The 16467-nt window shown below is 54.8% G+C and overlaps 4 protein-coding genes across 4 annotated transcripts; 3 read left to right on the top strand and 1 right to left on the bottom strand.

The window, feature by feature from the left end:
- Positions 1 to 1190: 1190 nt before the first annotated feature.
- EsH8_V_000428 (uncharacterized protein) lies at positions 1191 to 4028 on the top strand (the record flags this gene model as incomplete). The annotated part of the gene is made up of 2 exons (XM_083272944.1): positions 1191 to 1272; positions 1492 to 4028. 2 exons carry the CDS (start codon positions 1191 to 1193, stop codon positions 4026 to 4028), a joined length of 2619 nt encoding a protein of 872 aa, XP_083125659.1.
- A 6503-nt stretch (positions 4029 to 10531) lies between these two features.
- Positions 10532 to 11634, top strand: EsH8_V_000427 (ClpP/crotonase-like domain-containing protein; the record flags this gene model as incomplete). Its single annotated transcript, XM_083272943.1, has 3 exons — positions 10532 to 10883; positions 11055 to 11438; positions 11525 to 11634. The coding sequence occupies 3 exons, from the start codon at positions 10532 to 10534 to the stop codon at positions 11632 to 11634; spliced, it is 846 nt and encodes a 281-aa protein (XP_083125658.1).
- A 371-nt stretch (positions 11635 to 12005) lies between these two features.
- On the bottom strand, positions 12006 to 12385 carry EsH8_V_000426 (TFIIH complex subunit TFB5; the record flags this gene model as incomplete). The annotated part of the gene is made up of 3 exons (XM_083272942.1): positions 12006 to 12053; positions 12129 to 12277; positions 12367 to 12385. The coding sequence occupies 3 exons, from the start codon at positions 12383 to 12385 to the stop codon at positions 12006 to 12008; spliced, it is 216 nt and encodes a 71-aa protein (XP_083125657.1).
- Positions 12386 to 15469: 3084 nt separating this feature from the next.
- On the top strand, positions 15470 to 15997 carry EsH8_V_000425 (uncharacterized protein; the record flags this gene model as incomplete). The annotated part of the gene is made up of 1 exon (XM_083272941.1): positions 15470 to 15997. One exon carries the CDS (start codon positions 15470 to 15472, stop codon positions 15995 to 15997), a length of 528 nt encoding a protein of 175 aa, XP_083125656.1.
- Between the last annotated feature and the right edge of the window lie 470 nt (positions 15998 to 16467).

The raw sequence follows: 16467 nt of genomic DNA, 5'->3' as shown, positions 1-16467 counted from the left end.
AACCAACCATCATCGATGGCAGACGCCCGAAACGGAGGCGGGTAACTCCCTGATTGTCTGGTCTTCGTCATTTCTTCGAAAGCTCCAGCAGCGGCTCGCTAGCACACCGGGCCGCAATGGGCGTGACTGCAGGAACCGGATCCGACCCTGCAGGTTGGCGGCATGGCGAGGCAGGGCATTGGGCTGCTTACCCATCGCCCACTTTCACAGTAACAAGAGTTTGAAGTGCTCGAGTGAAGTCAGAGGAAAGGGAAGTGCGCGCTGAGCGGCGGCATATGACGGAGGAGGCACCAGTGTCCTCTACCCTCTTGCTGCTCCCCATTCTCCCTTGGGATGTCTACCTCCATGTATGGGGGAGTCGCATACCCACTGCTGAGCCCCAATAGCATCTTTCTGATTTTAGCTTTTTCCCAGCTTCCTCTTTCACATTTTGCATCTCTCGGCTGCGTTGCAGGGGAAAAGCCTCTTTCTTTTCTCGTCTTTCGGCTGAGCATTTCTGCAGCTCATGTTTTTTTTTGGAGTTGTCGCAACATTCAGCATCCAGCGTCGTGTTCTTGTGTCCTGACTGCTTTACAATATTGAGATGCAGGTCGTCTCTTAATAACTTAATAAGTACAGTTTCTCAGTAGGTTTGTTACCCAATTCGCACATTTTCACATTCAATAGCGCCTTACTCTCAACTTGGCATTCTTCGAGATAGAGATTCTGGCATACAACGTGTTGGGGTTTGACTGACACCTCCAAGGCATAGTTCGTTATAACTAGACCGTATGAAGGATGGGACCTTCACCCAGATGTCCTCCCGTATCATGGCCCTCAAGCCATTTCTTTGGACACTCTTACTCATCCTATGGGCTTCCGTCGCCACCGCAACCACCTTCAACCTCTCGAGCGAGATCACGAGATTTGTGCCGTTGTGCGCCCGCGAATGTTTCCGCTCCCATCTAGTTGCCAACTATGACCTTACCACCTGCGGCAGTGCGCCTTCTTTGCAATGCCTCTGCGCCAACGCAGGGTTCTCGGGCCTCACCATTGGAGAGGGTGCTATTCAATGTCTCGTGGCGGAAAGGAGGATTGGTTTCTGTCGAGAGAGCGATGCGCCACGTAAGATTTACATGCCTTCTTTTCTGGCACTGTCTGGGAACAGAAGCTGATCTCTTGTAGAGACTGTGATCGACGCAGCATACCTAATGTGCTCCAGCCAGCCGGGCGCCATCCGACCTACGCACACCGCCATCATCGCGACGTTGATTCTACCCACGTCTGGAGCAGGTATCATCATCGTACCTCCACGTACAATTACGCCATCCGTCCCAACAACGTCAACAATTCACTTAACAACTTCAATACCGACGACCCTCATCTCAGCAACAGGGGCCCCATCCATTCCTTATACATTCACAACCCTTACAAGGTCATCCACCCCCCTGGTTTCCACGACGAGCAGTAGCAGTAGCATAACACCGTCACTTTTGCCACCTTCTTCCATAGTGACTCCGTCCGTTTCCTCGACGCCGGTCCCTGGAGCTGAAGAATCCAATTCTGGCTCCTCTGAGCGGCTGGGTACGGCCCAAGTAGCAGGTCTAGCGGTTGGACTCGCTGCCGCACTCGGGCTAGCCATTCTCGCTATATGCCTTGCCCGCCGCAAGCGCCGCAGGAACTTTCCAGACGAAAATACGGGCTTCTTCCCAGTGCGCGAGAAAGACTCGTGGGAATTTCACCCGCAGGAGGGCCCTGCCAACATCTTCCACATCTCCTCGCCCCTCCACCATGCGCAGTCCCCTTCTCCGTCGCCACGTCCGCCTCCGGCGGCACGCACTCGGGCAAGTGGCCGCACAAGCTGGTGGCCTGGGGCGATTGGTCTTGCCGTTTCACGACCAGAGGGCACACCGACCGCACTCCGTCCTCCACCTCAGCAGCAGAATCGGCCCACGTCGCGTCTGCTGCCTGCCAGGCCGGACTTGACGTCTCCCAAGCCAGTCCTCTCCCTCAAGATTCCCCAAGTCGACCTCTCATCTTCCTCGCCCCCTCGACGCCAGGAGCAGGGCGAGTCTCAGCAGACGAACTCCCAAATCTTGAACCTCAAGACTGCTAAGCTCACTGCGCCACCCCGTAGTCATTACAACGCTCGCGAGAGCACAATGACGGAATTCGAGGAGGACAGCGCCATCACTTCGGCCCGCTCGGCCCGCTCAAACAACATCTGGAGACCGCCCTCCGCAACAGTCGGCAACAACCCCAAGTCAGCGACGACATACTACGTCGCTGACAAGAATGGCAACTGGGTTCTCGGGGATCCCAAGAGCGCTACCCATATGGCACAGATCGCCGAGCTCGAGTCCTCCGGCGCGAGCGAGGGAGGAGGGGCGAAAGTACAGCCCTCATACGCCGAGTCGGCTATGCTGGCAGTCACGGCAGCCAAAGGCGGCATGGGTCACGGAGCCGGCAGCCCCGTCGCCCCGTCGGCTGCCCGCCTACCACCAAACCCGGTCCTTCTGCCCCCAGCAGAGATCGCTCGTACAGGCGCCCTTGCCGTCCAACAGGCCGCCCAGTATCCCCGCTCTTCGAGCGTGTATTCCCAAGGCACCACTCGGCCCAACACGGGTGTCCAAACCGGTGATCTCCAGTCCAACGGGGCAAATCATCCCGTGCCCAGCATGTCTTTCTCACACCCAGAGCCGCCACGCCGCCGAAGCAATTCCCTTGGTCGCCGCAGCTCTTCCAAGTCCAAAGCAGCTGGTGCCAGCACGGCTTCGGCGCCCACGGCCTCAGCGGCGCCAACAAACGCCCCGAAACGCTCCGACAGCCACGACTCGCACGCCTCGGCCACAACGATTGCCTCCTCTGTCGCAAGCATCGAACCGGAACCCGTCCTCGAGCAAAGCAGCCTCTCCCCTGTCGTCGAGTCGCCCGCCTCAAACGCATCTCCGGGCGGAGGCCGCTCCCCAGTCTCCTATCCCGTGATCCCTGGCCGCACCACCTCCATGCCTCGCGCCAACAACGCCCGCCTCCTGGCTCCCCCTACACGGGCATTTGCGGCGTTTCCTCCAGGGCAACCCAGTCCGACGCTGGGGATGATGCAACAACCCGCGCCGCCACCCCGGAACGGACCCTACATGAGCAGCTACGACGTCCCCCGCAAACCCGTCGCCCGACCCCGTCCTAACGCCGACCCGAACAGGGTAGCAACGGGCTCGCCGTCGCTTCGCCTTGTGACTCCGTCCCCTCCCTCGGAGACAGAACAGCAGCAACAATTAGTTGCGAAGCCCGCGCAAGCGCAGAGACCGCCCCAGATGAGGCCCCTCTACCCTCCCCCTCTGCAACCCCAGCGGCCCCGGTTCGAGCGCAGCAACTTCCACCCCCAACCCCAGACGGCCCAAGTCCAGCAGACCCCCCTCAACCAAGAGCCCCAATCAGCCACGGTGCACAAGGCGCTCTGGGGAAACGCCCCTTCCCGCATCCAGCAACAGCCCGCCTTTCCTCCTCCCTCTTCCCAGCAACAACAGCAAGCCCAGCCCCAGCCGGACCAACAATCCTTCCAACAGCGCCAACGCCGCCGGTCCCAGCAACAGCGCCAATCGTTCCAACCCCTCCTCCCCCAACAATCCCCGCCACCAAAACAGCCCCTCCCAGAAAGGCCCTCATCCGCCTCGCCGCCCCCGCCGCACCACATAGCGACACAGGCCCCGGCCGCGGCGGCCCCAGCCCGGCCCGTTTCCCCGATAGAGTCCCCCTCCGTCGCGACACCCTCAACAACGTCCTCCCTCCTCACAAAACGCCTCGGCACGGAACGCGCCGCCGCCCTCGCGCTCCAACCCAACGCGGGCGTGAGACATAGTCCCAACTGGAGGCCCTACCGCCCGGGCGCCGGGGGCGACATGCTCCTCTCGCCCGGCGCGTTCTTCCCCGCGCCGCCGGGGGCCTCGTCGCGGTCACGGTGGGAAAGCGATTTGCCCAGCACCCCGACCTGGCAGCCGAAGCTTACGCCGACGCGACGGGGCGATGATCTATTCCTGAACGTGCAGTGATGGCTGGGTGAGGGAGAGGAAGAGAGAACCGTTGGGGGTGGTGGCACCAAAAAAGAAACGCCCCAAAGTAAGAAAAGAAGAAGAAAAAAGGGTTTCATTTTCTTATTTGTGACGAAGACAAAGATTCATTTATACCCACTCACTACGAGACATTGGCATGCATTTCCTTACCTGTTTGTATTACTATCAATGTTTCCTTACCACACCTTCATTAGATCAGGTAATATTGGGCAAGACGAGGGAAGGTGAACATAAAAATAGGAGGAGATGGTAGTTGGTGTTGAAATTTGGTTTTCTCATTCTAGCTCTTTCTGCCCTGTCTTGTATAATACGTTGGCCAAAATATTCAGCCGTTTCTCTAGCACAGACCTCAACCTGCAAGTTCATAGGTGTTCCTGTACAAAAGCTTTCTCGTCCAGTATTGGAATTCAAAGTCAATCTCGTTTCGAGCGTCCTCCGTTGGCTTCACGAACAGGTCTTTTCTTGCTGACACGTACAGACTGTTTATTGTCCCCGCCGCTCGTGTCCCCAAGTAGACTTTCGTCACTGTCCTCCTTTACAGTCTGGCCCCGGAGACAATCTCGTTCGTTGAAGACATCATCAGGAACTCGAGGGCGGTAGGGACTGGAGGCCAGCTTATCGTTCAAGGAAGCCATCTCAATGGATGAATGGCCACTTCCCTCGCTTGTTGCACTCCGATGATTTCGCCGTGAGCGTGAGGTCCAGCTGCGCTGGCTGCGTTGACTGTTTCTTCTGACCAAGTCCTTGGCGTCACTGATAATTTCACTTACGATATCGCTGATTTGGTCATCCAAGGCGTCTAGCCCAGCGTCCAGGGCAGCTCGGTTGAGATGTGCATTAGCGTCAATGAGTTTGTTCCTCTTCCTGATTTCAGTGAAACGTGACATGCCTCCGAGTTCGAGGACGTTCACCCGTCGTGTTTTGCTGGTAGGATTTCCAACAATGAAGGGGCGCCATGGATCTTCTTCGGCAATTATGTCTTTGTCGTCAATCACGCCAGTCGGCATCGATTCCCGACGTTTGATAGATTCCCGGCGCGCAGCGGTCCACTTATCCATCTCATCAGTCTTGCATTTGGGTATGACCACAACTTCTTTGAAGCGAATCAAAACGAGAAGAAGCAATATTGTCAGAACGAATAATATACCGGCAACAACTCCGGTCGCTGCTCTCTGACCCAGGTTTCGTTGGGCTGTGCCACCAAGCGCAGTTGCCCCAGCCGCGAAGATGAAGCCCAAAGTATGGCAGGCAGCGAAGCCTGCAGTCACTCGTGGATAAGCCGAGTAATTCTTCTTTTTCTGTGCAATATCAGAGTTGCCCCGAGGACGACCCGTCATTCCAGGCTGTAGGTCCGAGGTATCGAATGCTTCCATGATAATCCCGTTGCACTCTGAAATTGCTAGGCATGAGAGGAATCCGATAGCAGCGGCGACAATGGCTGGTGCGCTGGGGTGCATTGGCGGACCTATAGATACCACGGTGTATAAGACTCCCGCCATGGGGAGGCCGATCGCAAAGACAGTCCGTCGGAGGAGATGAGATGTCCAAGTTACCTGTTTGTCGAACGTAATGCGGCTGGTATTTACCTGCGTATGCCTCGCCCTGGAAAAGTAGCTGGCTTTTTGGAACGGTATGGCGACAACAGCCCCAAATGCTATTGAAGCAACCATAAGTCCGACGTAAGGTGACCGCATTTTGTAGAACCTCGAGGATAGAGAGCCCAGCAAGACGATGATGAGGACAACTTGGGCGTAGATCCAGCCAGAGTAGACGGCCAGGACTGCGAACCCGGGCTGCCGAAGCATTTCGAAGCACAGGGCGACTCCATGATACAACTCCTGTCCCCACCATCTCGGGCCATCTTTGACACGGTGCATCATGATCTCGCCACGAGCAATTCGTCGTGAGATTTCGGTGCCTGTTCTGACTTCGACAACCGATCGACGGAAGGCCGACCGACGCACTTCCGGGCAAAGGGTATTCAGGAACAAGACGACAGCAACGAGGATAATGCTAATGTAGAACCCCCAAGCCGGCTGGAGCTGATCAATGACCGTCGCGCCAATCAGAAATCCAAAGCCAAGGGAAGCAATGTAACACCATGTCCAGATACCGAGCCAGACACCCATGCCTCCTCCGTGCCTCCTCACGTCGAAATCATCAGCCACTTCCTGGTGAGGGTTGCTGCTCATTAGAGATGCTCCAAAAAGGTCTGTGAGAATGGAATGAAAGTTCATGTTTGCAAACCCGAGACAGACACCCATGAAGCCCCGAGGCACCAGCAACACCATTCTCTATCCGGTGAGGTTGTAGAACCTTTGCGCGCTAACAGCCAAGGCTTGAGGGAAGAGAAGCGGCATTGTCAAGATTAGGCTAGATGTGATGTATGGTTTTCTCCCATGCATGAGGGGTAACGGCCAGCAGAAGAAAGTTGAGAACGCCATTCCCAGGAAACAACCGACATTTCCATTGATAGTTGCATGGCTCGTATCCAGAATGTAGTACTGCAGCGAAGGCACCAGGCCAGCGTAAATCCCAAGGATTATACCGACAAGTGCGGTGCTTATACAAGCCACGCTCGCGATAGCTCTTTTCCGAATCGGAGACCAATCTCGTGCGATTGGTTGACGTCGCTTCGACTTTGCCAGGCTGAATGCCTGTACGCCCCGCAAGCTTACATGGGACTTGCCGCGCAGACTGATACCGCGGTTATTGTAGATTGGGCGTCCGGCAAGATCTCGCTCGGGAAGTATGTTCTCCCCAGTGTGGCGTGAGATAAAGGGAACTCGCTTGGCACTGGTTCGAGGACGGATTGGCCCGCTGCTTCTGTTTTGACCTTGGTGAACAGGGGAAAAGTCAATGACGGAGGTGTCATCGGATCCGTCCATGCTAGACACATCTGAATCCGTAGGTAGCGGGTTGATAATACGCTTTGATCCGGTATGCCTTCTTTTATTCAATCCTTTGGTCTTTCTTCTGCTCGATATCCGCTCTGGCACTGGACAGGCTTGACGAGAACGGGACTTGCGTCTGCGTTTCGTTTTCTTGGTGGCTCGATTTTGCTTGGTGTATCTTGCAAGCATGTTTTCAAGTTCCGCCGTCTGCGGAGTCAGAGATATGTTTCTGTAAAGATCGGATACGTCACCTATAGCAGGCCTTTCAATGTTCGGAAATGTGGCGGCGCGTTTTGAGGTTGGCTGGGGTTTCAAACAGCTGTCGTTCAAGTCGATATCAGAAAACGGTTGAGCATCATTGTCAGGGATGGTCGGAGTCGCCATTCTATGCGAAATAAAATGGGGAGGTCGTCCGGAGCCTGGAGATTTTGCTTCTTCTTCGTCCGCCACTTGGGAAGCCAACGCCAATGCCTCATGGAGTAGGCGTTCCAGCTCCCCAAAGGTGCTTTGGAAAATACCAGGCTCGATATCGGAAGGTGGTAGCGTAGATTGACGAGTGATTTTCCGCGAGATGGGGCTGTGCTCTGGTGAGACTTTCAAGGCAACAGAAGATGTCCTGCTTCTCTTGGAGGGCATTTCCGTCAACTTTGTAGCATCTCCCCCTGGGTTCTTCAGCAGGTCTCGAAGCCATTGGGCAGTGTTCTTGTAGTCCAGGGTACCGGCTCTGGAACGCACCGCGCTCGGAGGCCGTGACTTTTTGCCTTTGGCTTGGTCTTCTTTCGCAGATTCTTCTGGGTTGATAATGAAATGCGTTTCTTCTTGAACTCCCTGAGCGCCGGAATAAAGCTCATTGTCAAAGGCTTGGCTCTTTGAGTCCGGTTGATGTCCTGCAGGGTGATTCGATTGGAGCGACACCTCGGCGGATGGTCGACCCTTAGAGACTGACATACTCGCAGAGGCTTCACGGTCGTGTTCTGAGACTGGCGAGCCAACAATGTCTCCTTGTGATATCAAATGCTCCTTGGATGGGTCAAATGATCGAACTTTGGAAATTCCAAGAAAAGCCTCTTGCCTGTGGGTTGCATTCGGATACTGAAAGGTGGTCATATTGAATGCTGGTCGAACTTTTATAGCATGGCTATGACCGTCGTGCTTCGGGACAGTTAATTCAACGGTAGAGAGACATAGATCATCGCCAGTCATAGCGCGGCGGACTCTGGCCAACACAACCTCGGCCTCTGAGGACGCAGAAGAACTGGACGACGAAGAACTGGTGCCCACCTCGGGTAGCTGAGCGACAGGCTGCCCAGGCATACCGGCGTCGCAGAAGTCAGCACCTTTGAGGAGGCCACGATGGTGAGCTTTGATGTGCGACTCTTCCGGGTGGATAAGAGGATCAACACATATTCGTTCTCGAGGAAACGGTTGGTCGACGCTGGTCGTGAAATCTATGGGCCGTCGATCATCAGGCGGGGGAGCGTTGTCCGGCAGTTGGGTGGGCAAGTATTTCCTGGAAGGAATTGCAATCTTCAATTTATTTTCGTACCCACCCTTGTCATTCTGCTCTTCCTGTTGTTGACCATCATGGATCTGACGAATGAGGATTGGAGCCACTGGCAAATCCTTCTCGATAATCATTGGCCTTCCAGAAGCAGTCTTCAGCAACGCGTGGCGGAAAGCACCACTTCTGGTCGAGGATACACTGGAAGCGATATCTTTTTCTAGCTTTTTTGGCGACATGTCAGCCATTGAAGGTCGGAGACTCGGCAAAGGGGTTTCATCAAAGTCGCCGGTTGTCTCGTCCAGTTTTTGGGGCGGGGGAACGGTAGCCTTGGTTGGGTGAAAGAAGTTTGACAGCATGGCCGACTTCGTCTCGACGGGCTGAGGATTTAAGGCGAGATCCGCCTGCGAGGGACAACAGTAGTCGACACGAAATGCAGTTTGCGGTGTACTCGAAGACGGGGTTCTAATGCTTCGAGGTTTGCCGCCGAGTTTGTCCGCAGAGCTGTAGATTCGCAAGGTTGAATATTTGTAGGCCAAAGTATTGGGGTCTGTCAGGCGCTGAACCTCGATCGAGGGTGTCAGGGACCGAGTACTTGTGGCCTGAGACATGGGCTTTAGAGTAAATAATGCATGTAAGCTCGAAAGACTGTGGTCTCGGTAGAGATATCAGCGCATGAATATAGGAAGTTCCTGTTGATAGGTGGTTTAGGAACTGGGAGGGCGGATATTGGTTGGTACTGAGGGGATATCCGAAGCGGCGAGTGAAGTGATGAGCGAATATAGATTTGACGATACATTGTAGTCCTCCATTTTCCACAAGTGGACCTGTCAAGCCAAAGCTTTCCGTCCCAGAAATGGATGACGTAGCACTTTCCGTTTTGTCCATCGTAGCCTAGAGCCTGCCACAAGTCGGCATAGATGGTACCAGGTACCTATACACAATGCTTGCTTCTTAATTCAGGGGCCGTATAGGCTGCAGCAGATTCCAACTCTATAAGCGCTACCCCATGTTGAATCGCAGCTGCAGATCCCAACCGGTGCAGCTAGCCTTGCAGCTTCCAGAACGACTTAAATGCAGTTAGAATTGGTTGAGCTGTTAGACTAGGTCAATTTATCCGCCAGGAGAAGTAACTTGATGTGATAATTGGCCATTGATATAAAGGAATGAGTCACTGGCCACACGATGTGGTTGGTTGAGTCATTCGGTAAACCCCTCATTGAGGAACGGCATTGAACTTCCATCAGATCGAACGAAATAGTCACCAGCTGAGTCCGAAGGTAATAATAAATATGCCACAAATCCCGGGAAGAATAATGGTCGCTTAAACCAGAATATTCTGTTGAGAACGTCGAGCAAGAAGAAGATGGACGGGGTGATGGTGACAGGTGAGTGAAACTTAGCATTCACATGCTCAATACCCGACAGCCCAAGAAATGATGACGCTGGACTCTTCACTCGCCGGTCTGAAAGAACTTACATGGATGAGAACTGTCCGTGGCGTTGGTTTCGCCCATATCTGACATCTTGGGGACCGTAAAGGAGGGTAGAAACTGGGTCTCTTTCGGCAGGATTGGTTTGGCTAACCTTGCGCTTCCAATCACCGAGATAGCAATGGAGTGCGTGCGTATGACTCGTCCGATAACGAAGCCATCCCTAACTACCCTAACCGTCGATCTTCTCCCGTTGACGAAGCGAGTTTCTCGGAGCCGAATCCATTGCGATTGATGTAAGACGAAGTTGATTGTTGAAGAAATGTGGAGATATCAGCTGCGAATAGCTGCCCGCTAATCTCACGCCAGGTGTGCTGGCATTACCCCAGACCAGGCGGGGCCCCTGCCGTCGGGGAACCACCTGCAACGTACCTCGGCAACTCGACCAGCGCCGTCAGCAGACTTCATCGCACTCGCAAAAGCTGTCATCTGTAAGTTGGCAATATTCACTTTCTCCATCATCTCAAGGGCAACAGACTGCGCAGCATACAACTCTTAGCAGGTTGACACCGTGACCGTCTCGATCTCTTCTCCCCCCTTCCAAACCCTTCTCGGCCGCTGTTCGACCCGACGCTTTCACAAGCACTTCCAACCATGGCAACTTTCAAGGATTACACGTATACCCACTTCATTGTCACCTCCCCAGCGACCTACGTGGCCCACGTCCAGATCAACCGCCCGCAGAAGCTCAATTCCTTCTCGGAGCCCGTCTGGCGCGAGTTCGAATCCATCTTCAACCGCCTTAGCCATGACCCTGACGTCCGTGCCGTCGTCCTCTCGGCGGTCGGCGACCGCGCCTTCTCGGCCGGCCTCGATGTCCAGGACGCCAGCAACAGCCCTCTTGGGGCGGGGTTGGGCGGGGACCCTTCGCGGTATGCCACCATGATGCGCCGCCATATCGTCGAGTTCCAGGAGGCCATCGCCGCGGCGGAAAAGTGCGAGAAGCGTACGTTGGTTTCTAAATCCCAATCTCTGTCCCTCTCGCCCCGTTTTCGTTGTTTATATACAATTTTATTATTGTTCATCTGGTCTTCTGTGAAGCGCAAGAGACATTCTCATTATATGAGATGTATTGAGATGAGATGAGAGTGAATGCGAGGCTTATCTAAATGTGCAGCTGTAATCTGCGTCTTGCACGGAATATCAATCGGCATAGCCATCGACATCTCATGCTGCGCCGATGTCCGCATCTGCGCACGGAACACACGGTTTGCAGTAAAGGAAGTCGACATCGGTATCGCGGCGGACCTCGGCACGCTGAGCCGGCTGCCCAAGCTTGTGGGGAGCACGTCGTGGGTAAAGGACGTCTGCCTCTCGGCGCGGGACTTCCTTGCCGACGAGGCGCTCGCTGTGGGCTTCGTCAGCCAGGTGCACGAGACCAAGGACGCGGCCGTCGAGGCGGGTCTGCGGCTCGCCAACTTTATCGCGACCAAGAGCCCTGTGGCGGTGCAGGGCACTAAGGAGCTGTTAAACCACGCGAGGGATCACTCGGTTGCGGAGAGTAAGTTTTATATTTCCTTTATTTGGACGAGATGCTCTGTTGGCGAATCTACGGTCCTTTGAGAAACCATGCTAATGCTTGACAAGACCTGAGATACACGACTATCTGGAACTCGGCCATGCTACAGTCGAGTGATTTCCAGACTGCCCTGACGTCAGGGCTGTCCAAGAAGAAGCCTACGTTCGAGAAACTCTGAACGGCATGGTTTTTAGGGGGTTCTTGTTGCGGCAGGAGTTTATCCTCGCTAGCCTCAATCGCGGCGTGACTTCCTGATGTATATTCTCTTGACCTGCCTGCGCAGAATCTCCATCTAGTCCATGCCTTTCAGCCGAGTATTTTTGGGGCACAAGTGTAGCCAGGGCGAAAGGTTCCTGCCTCCTCACGATATGTCATGGCATACAACGACGCCTTCGTAGCATGAAAGTGTGGCATGGAGCGTCATGGCGGTGGTAGGCATAGCCAGTCACATGGCAGTTATAGGTAGAGACGAAGGCAGACACGGAGCAATGGAGAAGGAGTGTCGGTAGAGTGCAATGCATACAGTCGACCAGCCGGCTTTACGGGTAATCAATCAGAGTCCGAACTCTCGTCAGGCTGCTGCGTCTCCTTCAACTTCTGCAAACATAACATGGTTAGTGTGCATGTCCAAACCCCAGGAGGAGCTGTTGTCCAGGAAAGGGCGGGACCAACCTCGTCCAGCTGTCTCTTGAGGGCAGCAACCATGTTCTCCTTGACAACAACGTGTTGATCGTCAAGGTCCTCGATAATGTAATCATGGTTGTGGGAGTCAATGTTGACGATGATGGACTTGATCGAGGGGTCACACTCGATGAGGACTCCTGCGAGGCGGGGCGGGACGTTAGTAGGCTGGGAATATCTGGGGAAGGCAGGCGGGCATGTGGCTAGCCAGTGGCTGGTGGCAGGTTACCTCTGATGGCGCGCGGCATGGCGGATGCGAGACGTAGCGAGAGATGGCGGAAGAAGGAAGAACAAAGTTGCAGGTGCGGAGAGGGTTTCGGGTGGGCGAGCGTTGGCAGGAGGTGTGGTGGGTAGGTGATGTTGCGGTCGGTCGGTCGGTCGCGGTGGGTGGTCGCGTGCGAGTTGTGAGAAGCTGAGCCACTGGAGATGGAGATATCGTGAGCGTCCGTGCCTGACGTGGGTGGAATTAAGCTGCCCTGGAATTGTCGACAGAATTTGGAAGTTTGCGACCGGGGGCCTGAGGCAGGGAAGGGATAAGAAACGCAGTGGTTGGTCATCGGCGCCCCACCGGTTTCCATCTGACCCTGATGCACCAGGGCCAATTTCAACACCCATGCCAGCCCGACTTATTTTGTCAGCCAACCAGTGGCAGGCTAGAGGTGAGACCCCTTGGCCCCCACCCAACATCGGATCGTCAGGGATGAGCGGACCCTCCGTAGTTCCTCCGTACTACATCCCACTTTATCCGGGCCTCTAGCCTCACAGGGGTCCAGCTTCCAATTTGGCAGTTTGTGTTAGAAAGCCCTGCCTAGAGTTTGTACGTATGTGCACTACACTGCACTCACATTTGCACGTAGCGCGGATATTGGACCTCGAGATGAAGCAGGAAGGGTTGGTGATGGGAGCTTCCCTTCCTTTCCCTTCCCTTTCCCTTTCCTCCCCTTCTGCCGGCAGATTTCTTATTAATGACATGCTGTCTTTGAATCGTGGCCCAAGAGGTGAGACATACCCCATTCAGTCTGCCAGTCTGGCGGTCTGGTGACGAAGCCTCAATGGCATTTGAACGGTAATGCCGAGGGGTGTTTCATGAGGCTTTCCGGCGCAGGCCGACGAGGCATCGTGAGTGTGCTTGCTGCGTTGCGCCTCCCGAGTGCGAGGCGCTGATGGGCCAAACCCCAGGCCAATGAAGGAAAGTTTTCCAGAGCGAAAATGGTTGCGCGGCTGCGATATTTTCTCTCTCTCTCTCTTTGGCCTCTGTTTGACATTATGTAGCTCTGGAACGAAGCGAGCTTCTCTGAAACAGGCGCCATGTGCACCTACGATGACAATGGGAATGCGAAGGGGAAGCCAAGTCCGACGGCATGCACCAGCTGAGGGTACGGACTACCTACGGAGACGTGGGGTGGATACTCGGCCCCCCAGAGCCTCGCACATGCAGCTAGGTATGCTATGCAGTAGGTAATTAGCTAATTAGCAAATTCACCACTCTTGACTCTTCATCAAGCTTTCCACATCCCGAGGGAAGGCAGGTGATGCGTAATGTCCAACGTCGCATTCAATTGAATCTTGACTCTCTCTCAACCAACAGCATGGACAGAACCGGCGCCTCTCAGTGGACCCCTTCACCCCTTCCCCTTCAGCGGACGTCACGATGTTGCTAAACACGACACCGCTAATGCCGCTCATGACGTGCGATGCCCCAAAAAGCCAAGACTGTCCCTGAGAATTGGCGCCCGCCGCCAGGCGGGGCCATCGCCGGTCTGACTGGTGGTCGTCTTCGCTATCGTCGCAACTGCCACCCCCGTCTCCAGAGGGGATGCTACTTTGATTCACATCCACTGGATACGGTGGGAGTAAATTACTACGTGAAATCACCTCGTTGGCACTTGCTTGATCGACGCTGTGACCCTCGCGCATTTGGCGGCCGTTGCAGGCTGCATGCTGCATGCCCCCCAGCCGCAAAACCAGCACCAAACGTCCGTAGAGAGCTTTCCGTCGATGCATCGCAACCGTTGTCCGTCTTATTCATCAAATGCGGCCGCCCATCTCATCTCTGCGCAGCCAAGTTGACAGATCAACAAGCCTGTCCTCCGCGCTCTCTCCCTCGTCCTTCCATGTCCATTTGCCTGGCCTCCGTGCCTCGGCTCCTTGGGTTTCCTATAATTTGACAAACACACTGCAGTTCATCCCCAGGGCCCTGCACAATCCTTCGCAATCGCACACGGATGCCGTCCGCATTCGCACGCGAAACCCGAGTTCGTCGGCCAGCCCTCCTACGCCTCGGACCCCCGTTAACCTTTATTTTCTTCGTCAACTCCTGCTACATGTCTACTCCTAATTAATGGCACCTTCCTCGGGAGCTATCGGACACGAACCCCCATCCACCCTTACCTCTGCCTGGTCTACCTTGTCTTGCCCTACAAACAGACGCTGGATTTGCCCTAGCATCTCCGTAACGACCTCCCAACTTACCCTGCCAATCAACACCTGGTTCATTTTTTCGGCTCCTTCCTTCTAGCCCCTGCCTCTGGAATTCCACTTTCACCTCCTCCGCTATTGAGTGTGTTTGGCATTTTGCAGCCAAATATCCAATATCTCCCCGCCACCATTTCTCCCCCCGAAGACTTTCCTTGCTCTTCTCTTCTCCCTTCCTCGCTCTTTCTTTTCCTCCATCTTTTGTTTCGCTCCCTCTCCTCCCTTGTACGTCAAACACCAACCAGCCGCCCTCGTCATCTGCATCCACTCGACCTGCAATCAAGAAAACAACTGGGCCCAGCTTACCCACCACAACGCGTGGCAAAACGAACTCATTGAATCATCATAGCTCGCAAGCTTGCCCTTGCTCAGCCAACCATCAAGCGCGAAACGCCCGTGAACCCCGAATATTCTCCCATCCGCTCGTTTATCACCTAGCCCCCGTCTTCTTCGTCCACTTCGGCTGCCGTTCAACCTGCTCCACCATAGCTATCAGAGCTGCTGGATCCAGACGACACTAGCGAAATCCGAGAATCTGAGCCACGCTATAATGACGTGAAAGACCAACGTTTTGCCCTTACACGACCATTTCTGCCGCTATCCGTTCTCTGTTTCGCCCTCTGCATCTCTGTAATTCGATTCGATACAATACCAGGGGCACTTCCCTTCCGTCCCAAGAATAAACGACAAACCAAACAAAAGGCTTCTCATCCGCCATCAAACGCACCGACTTACATTCGCTGATTCTGCCACGCCTACCTCAACCCGCACTCGCGGATCTCCGAGTTCGACGGCCCTAGTTGTCCGCCTTTTCTCACTCGGCCAACTTCACTCGCTCACTACGCCAGCCGCCCACCATGTCTTCCTCCGATGGCTCCCTTGGCAGCACAGGCTCATTCTCTCTTTCCGCCACGCCTTACACCTGGATTCTCACACCACTCGTCGTCTTCCTCTCTATCGGCATCCTCGCAACCTTGATCCAGTTTCAACGCCGCCGCCGCCTCCGCAAGCTCGGCCTTCAACGCCCATGGCCCCGCCGCGACTTGGAAGCGAACCGTCCTGGAACCGGACGTCAACGTTCGTCGCGAAATGGCCGATGGGCGTGGACGACCCGCACAGATGAGGGCCTGGACGAGTTCGGGGAGGCCCCTCCTGCTTACGAACCAAAGGCAAAGCCAGGACAGACGCTTGCTCGGGAAGGCAGCTTCGAGATGCACCATGTCGAGTACACAGCAACAGGTGCCATTCCTCCACCCCCTCCCATTGGCGGCATAGGTGCCGACCGGGGCTCTCTACCACCCGACTATGGCACAGCTACCGGCTCAACGTCGTCTTCAAGAGCTCCTGTAGTCACCAGCCCACCTCCGGCTGCGATGAGAAATTAATAACGAACCGACGCTATCATGAGTACGGATGAGAATCTCTCACCGACCTCATATCCATTTTCTTCTTTTTTCCGTCATTCAACGGCGTCACAACGAGTCACCAAAAGGGGCGTTTTAGGGAAAGCACAGCAATGATACCATGTTTGAGTTGGGGACGGGTCTTTCTTTTCACAGAGCATATTAGCGAGGAGGGGCTTACAACACATGGCAATCGATACTTTACGGGGGCCAAAAGGCAAACATTGGAGGAGTCGGAAAAGTATTGAAACGGGCTGGCCTGTTGCAGAGGCCTCAGGAGAAGCCCTCAAAGCTTTACCGACGATGACTCGCAGACGCACTGGCAGAACGCCGCATATTATGTCTATTACAGCACTGCAGTATCTGTAGTCAGGACACTAAATCAAATAATGAAGTCAACTTTGAAGATGGGTTTTTAGGTGAATGGATGCGCAACATCCCAAGTCGCCCCG

The sequence above is a fragment of the Colletotrichum jinshuiense genome, chromosome 5 (assembly GCF_051148585.1).
Source record: "Colletotrichum jinshuiense chromosome 5, complete sequence".
Taxonomy (NCBI): Eukaryota; Fungi; Ascomycota; class Sordariomycetes; order Glomerellales; family Glomerellaceae; genus Colletotrichum; species Colletotrichum jinshuiense.
Note: the sequence above shows the minus strand (reverse complement) of the source record. Positions and strands in the feature narration are given on the sequence as shown.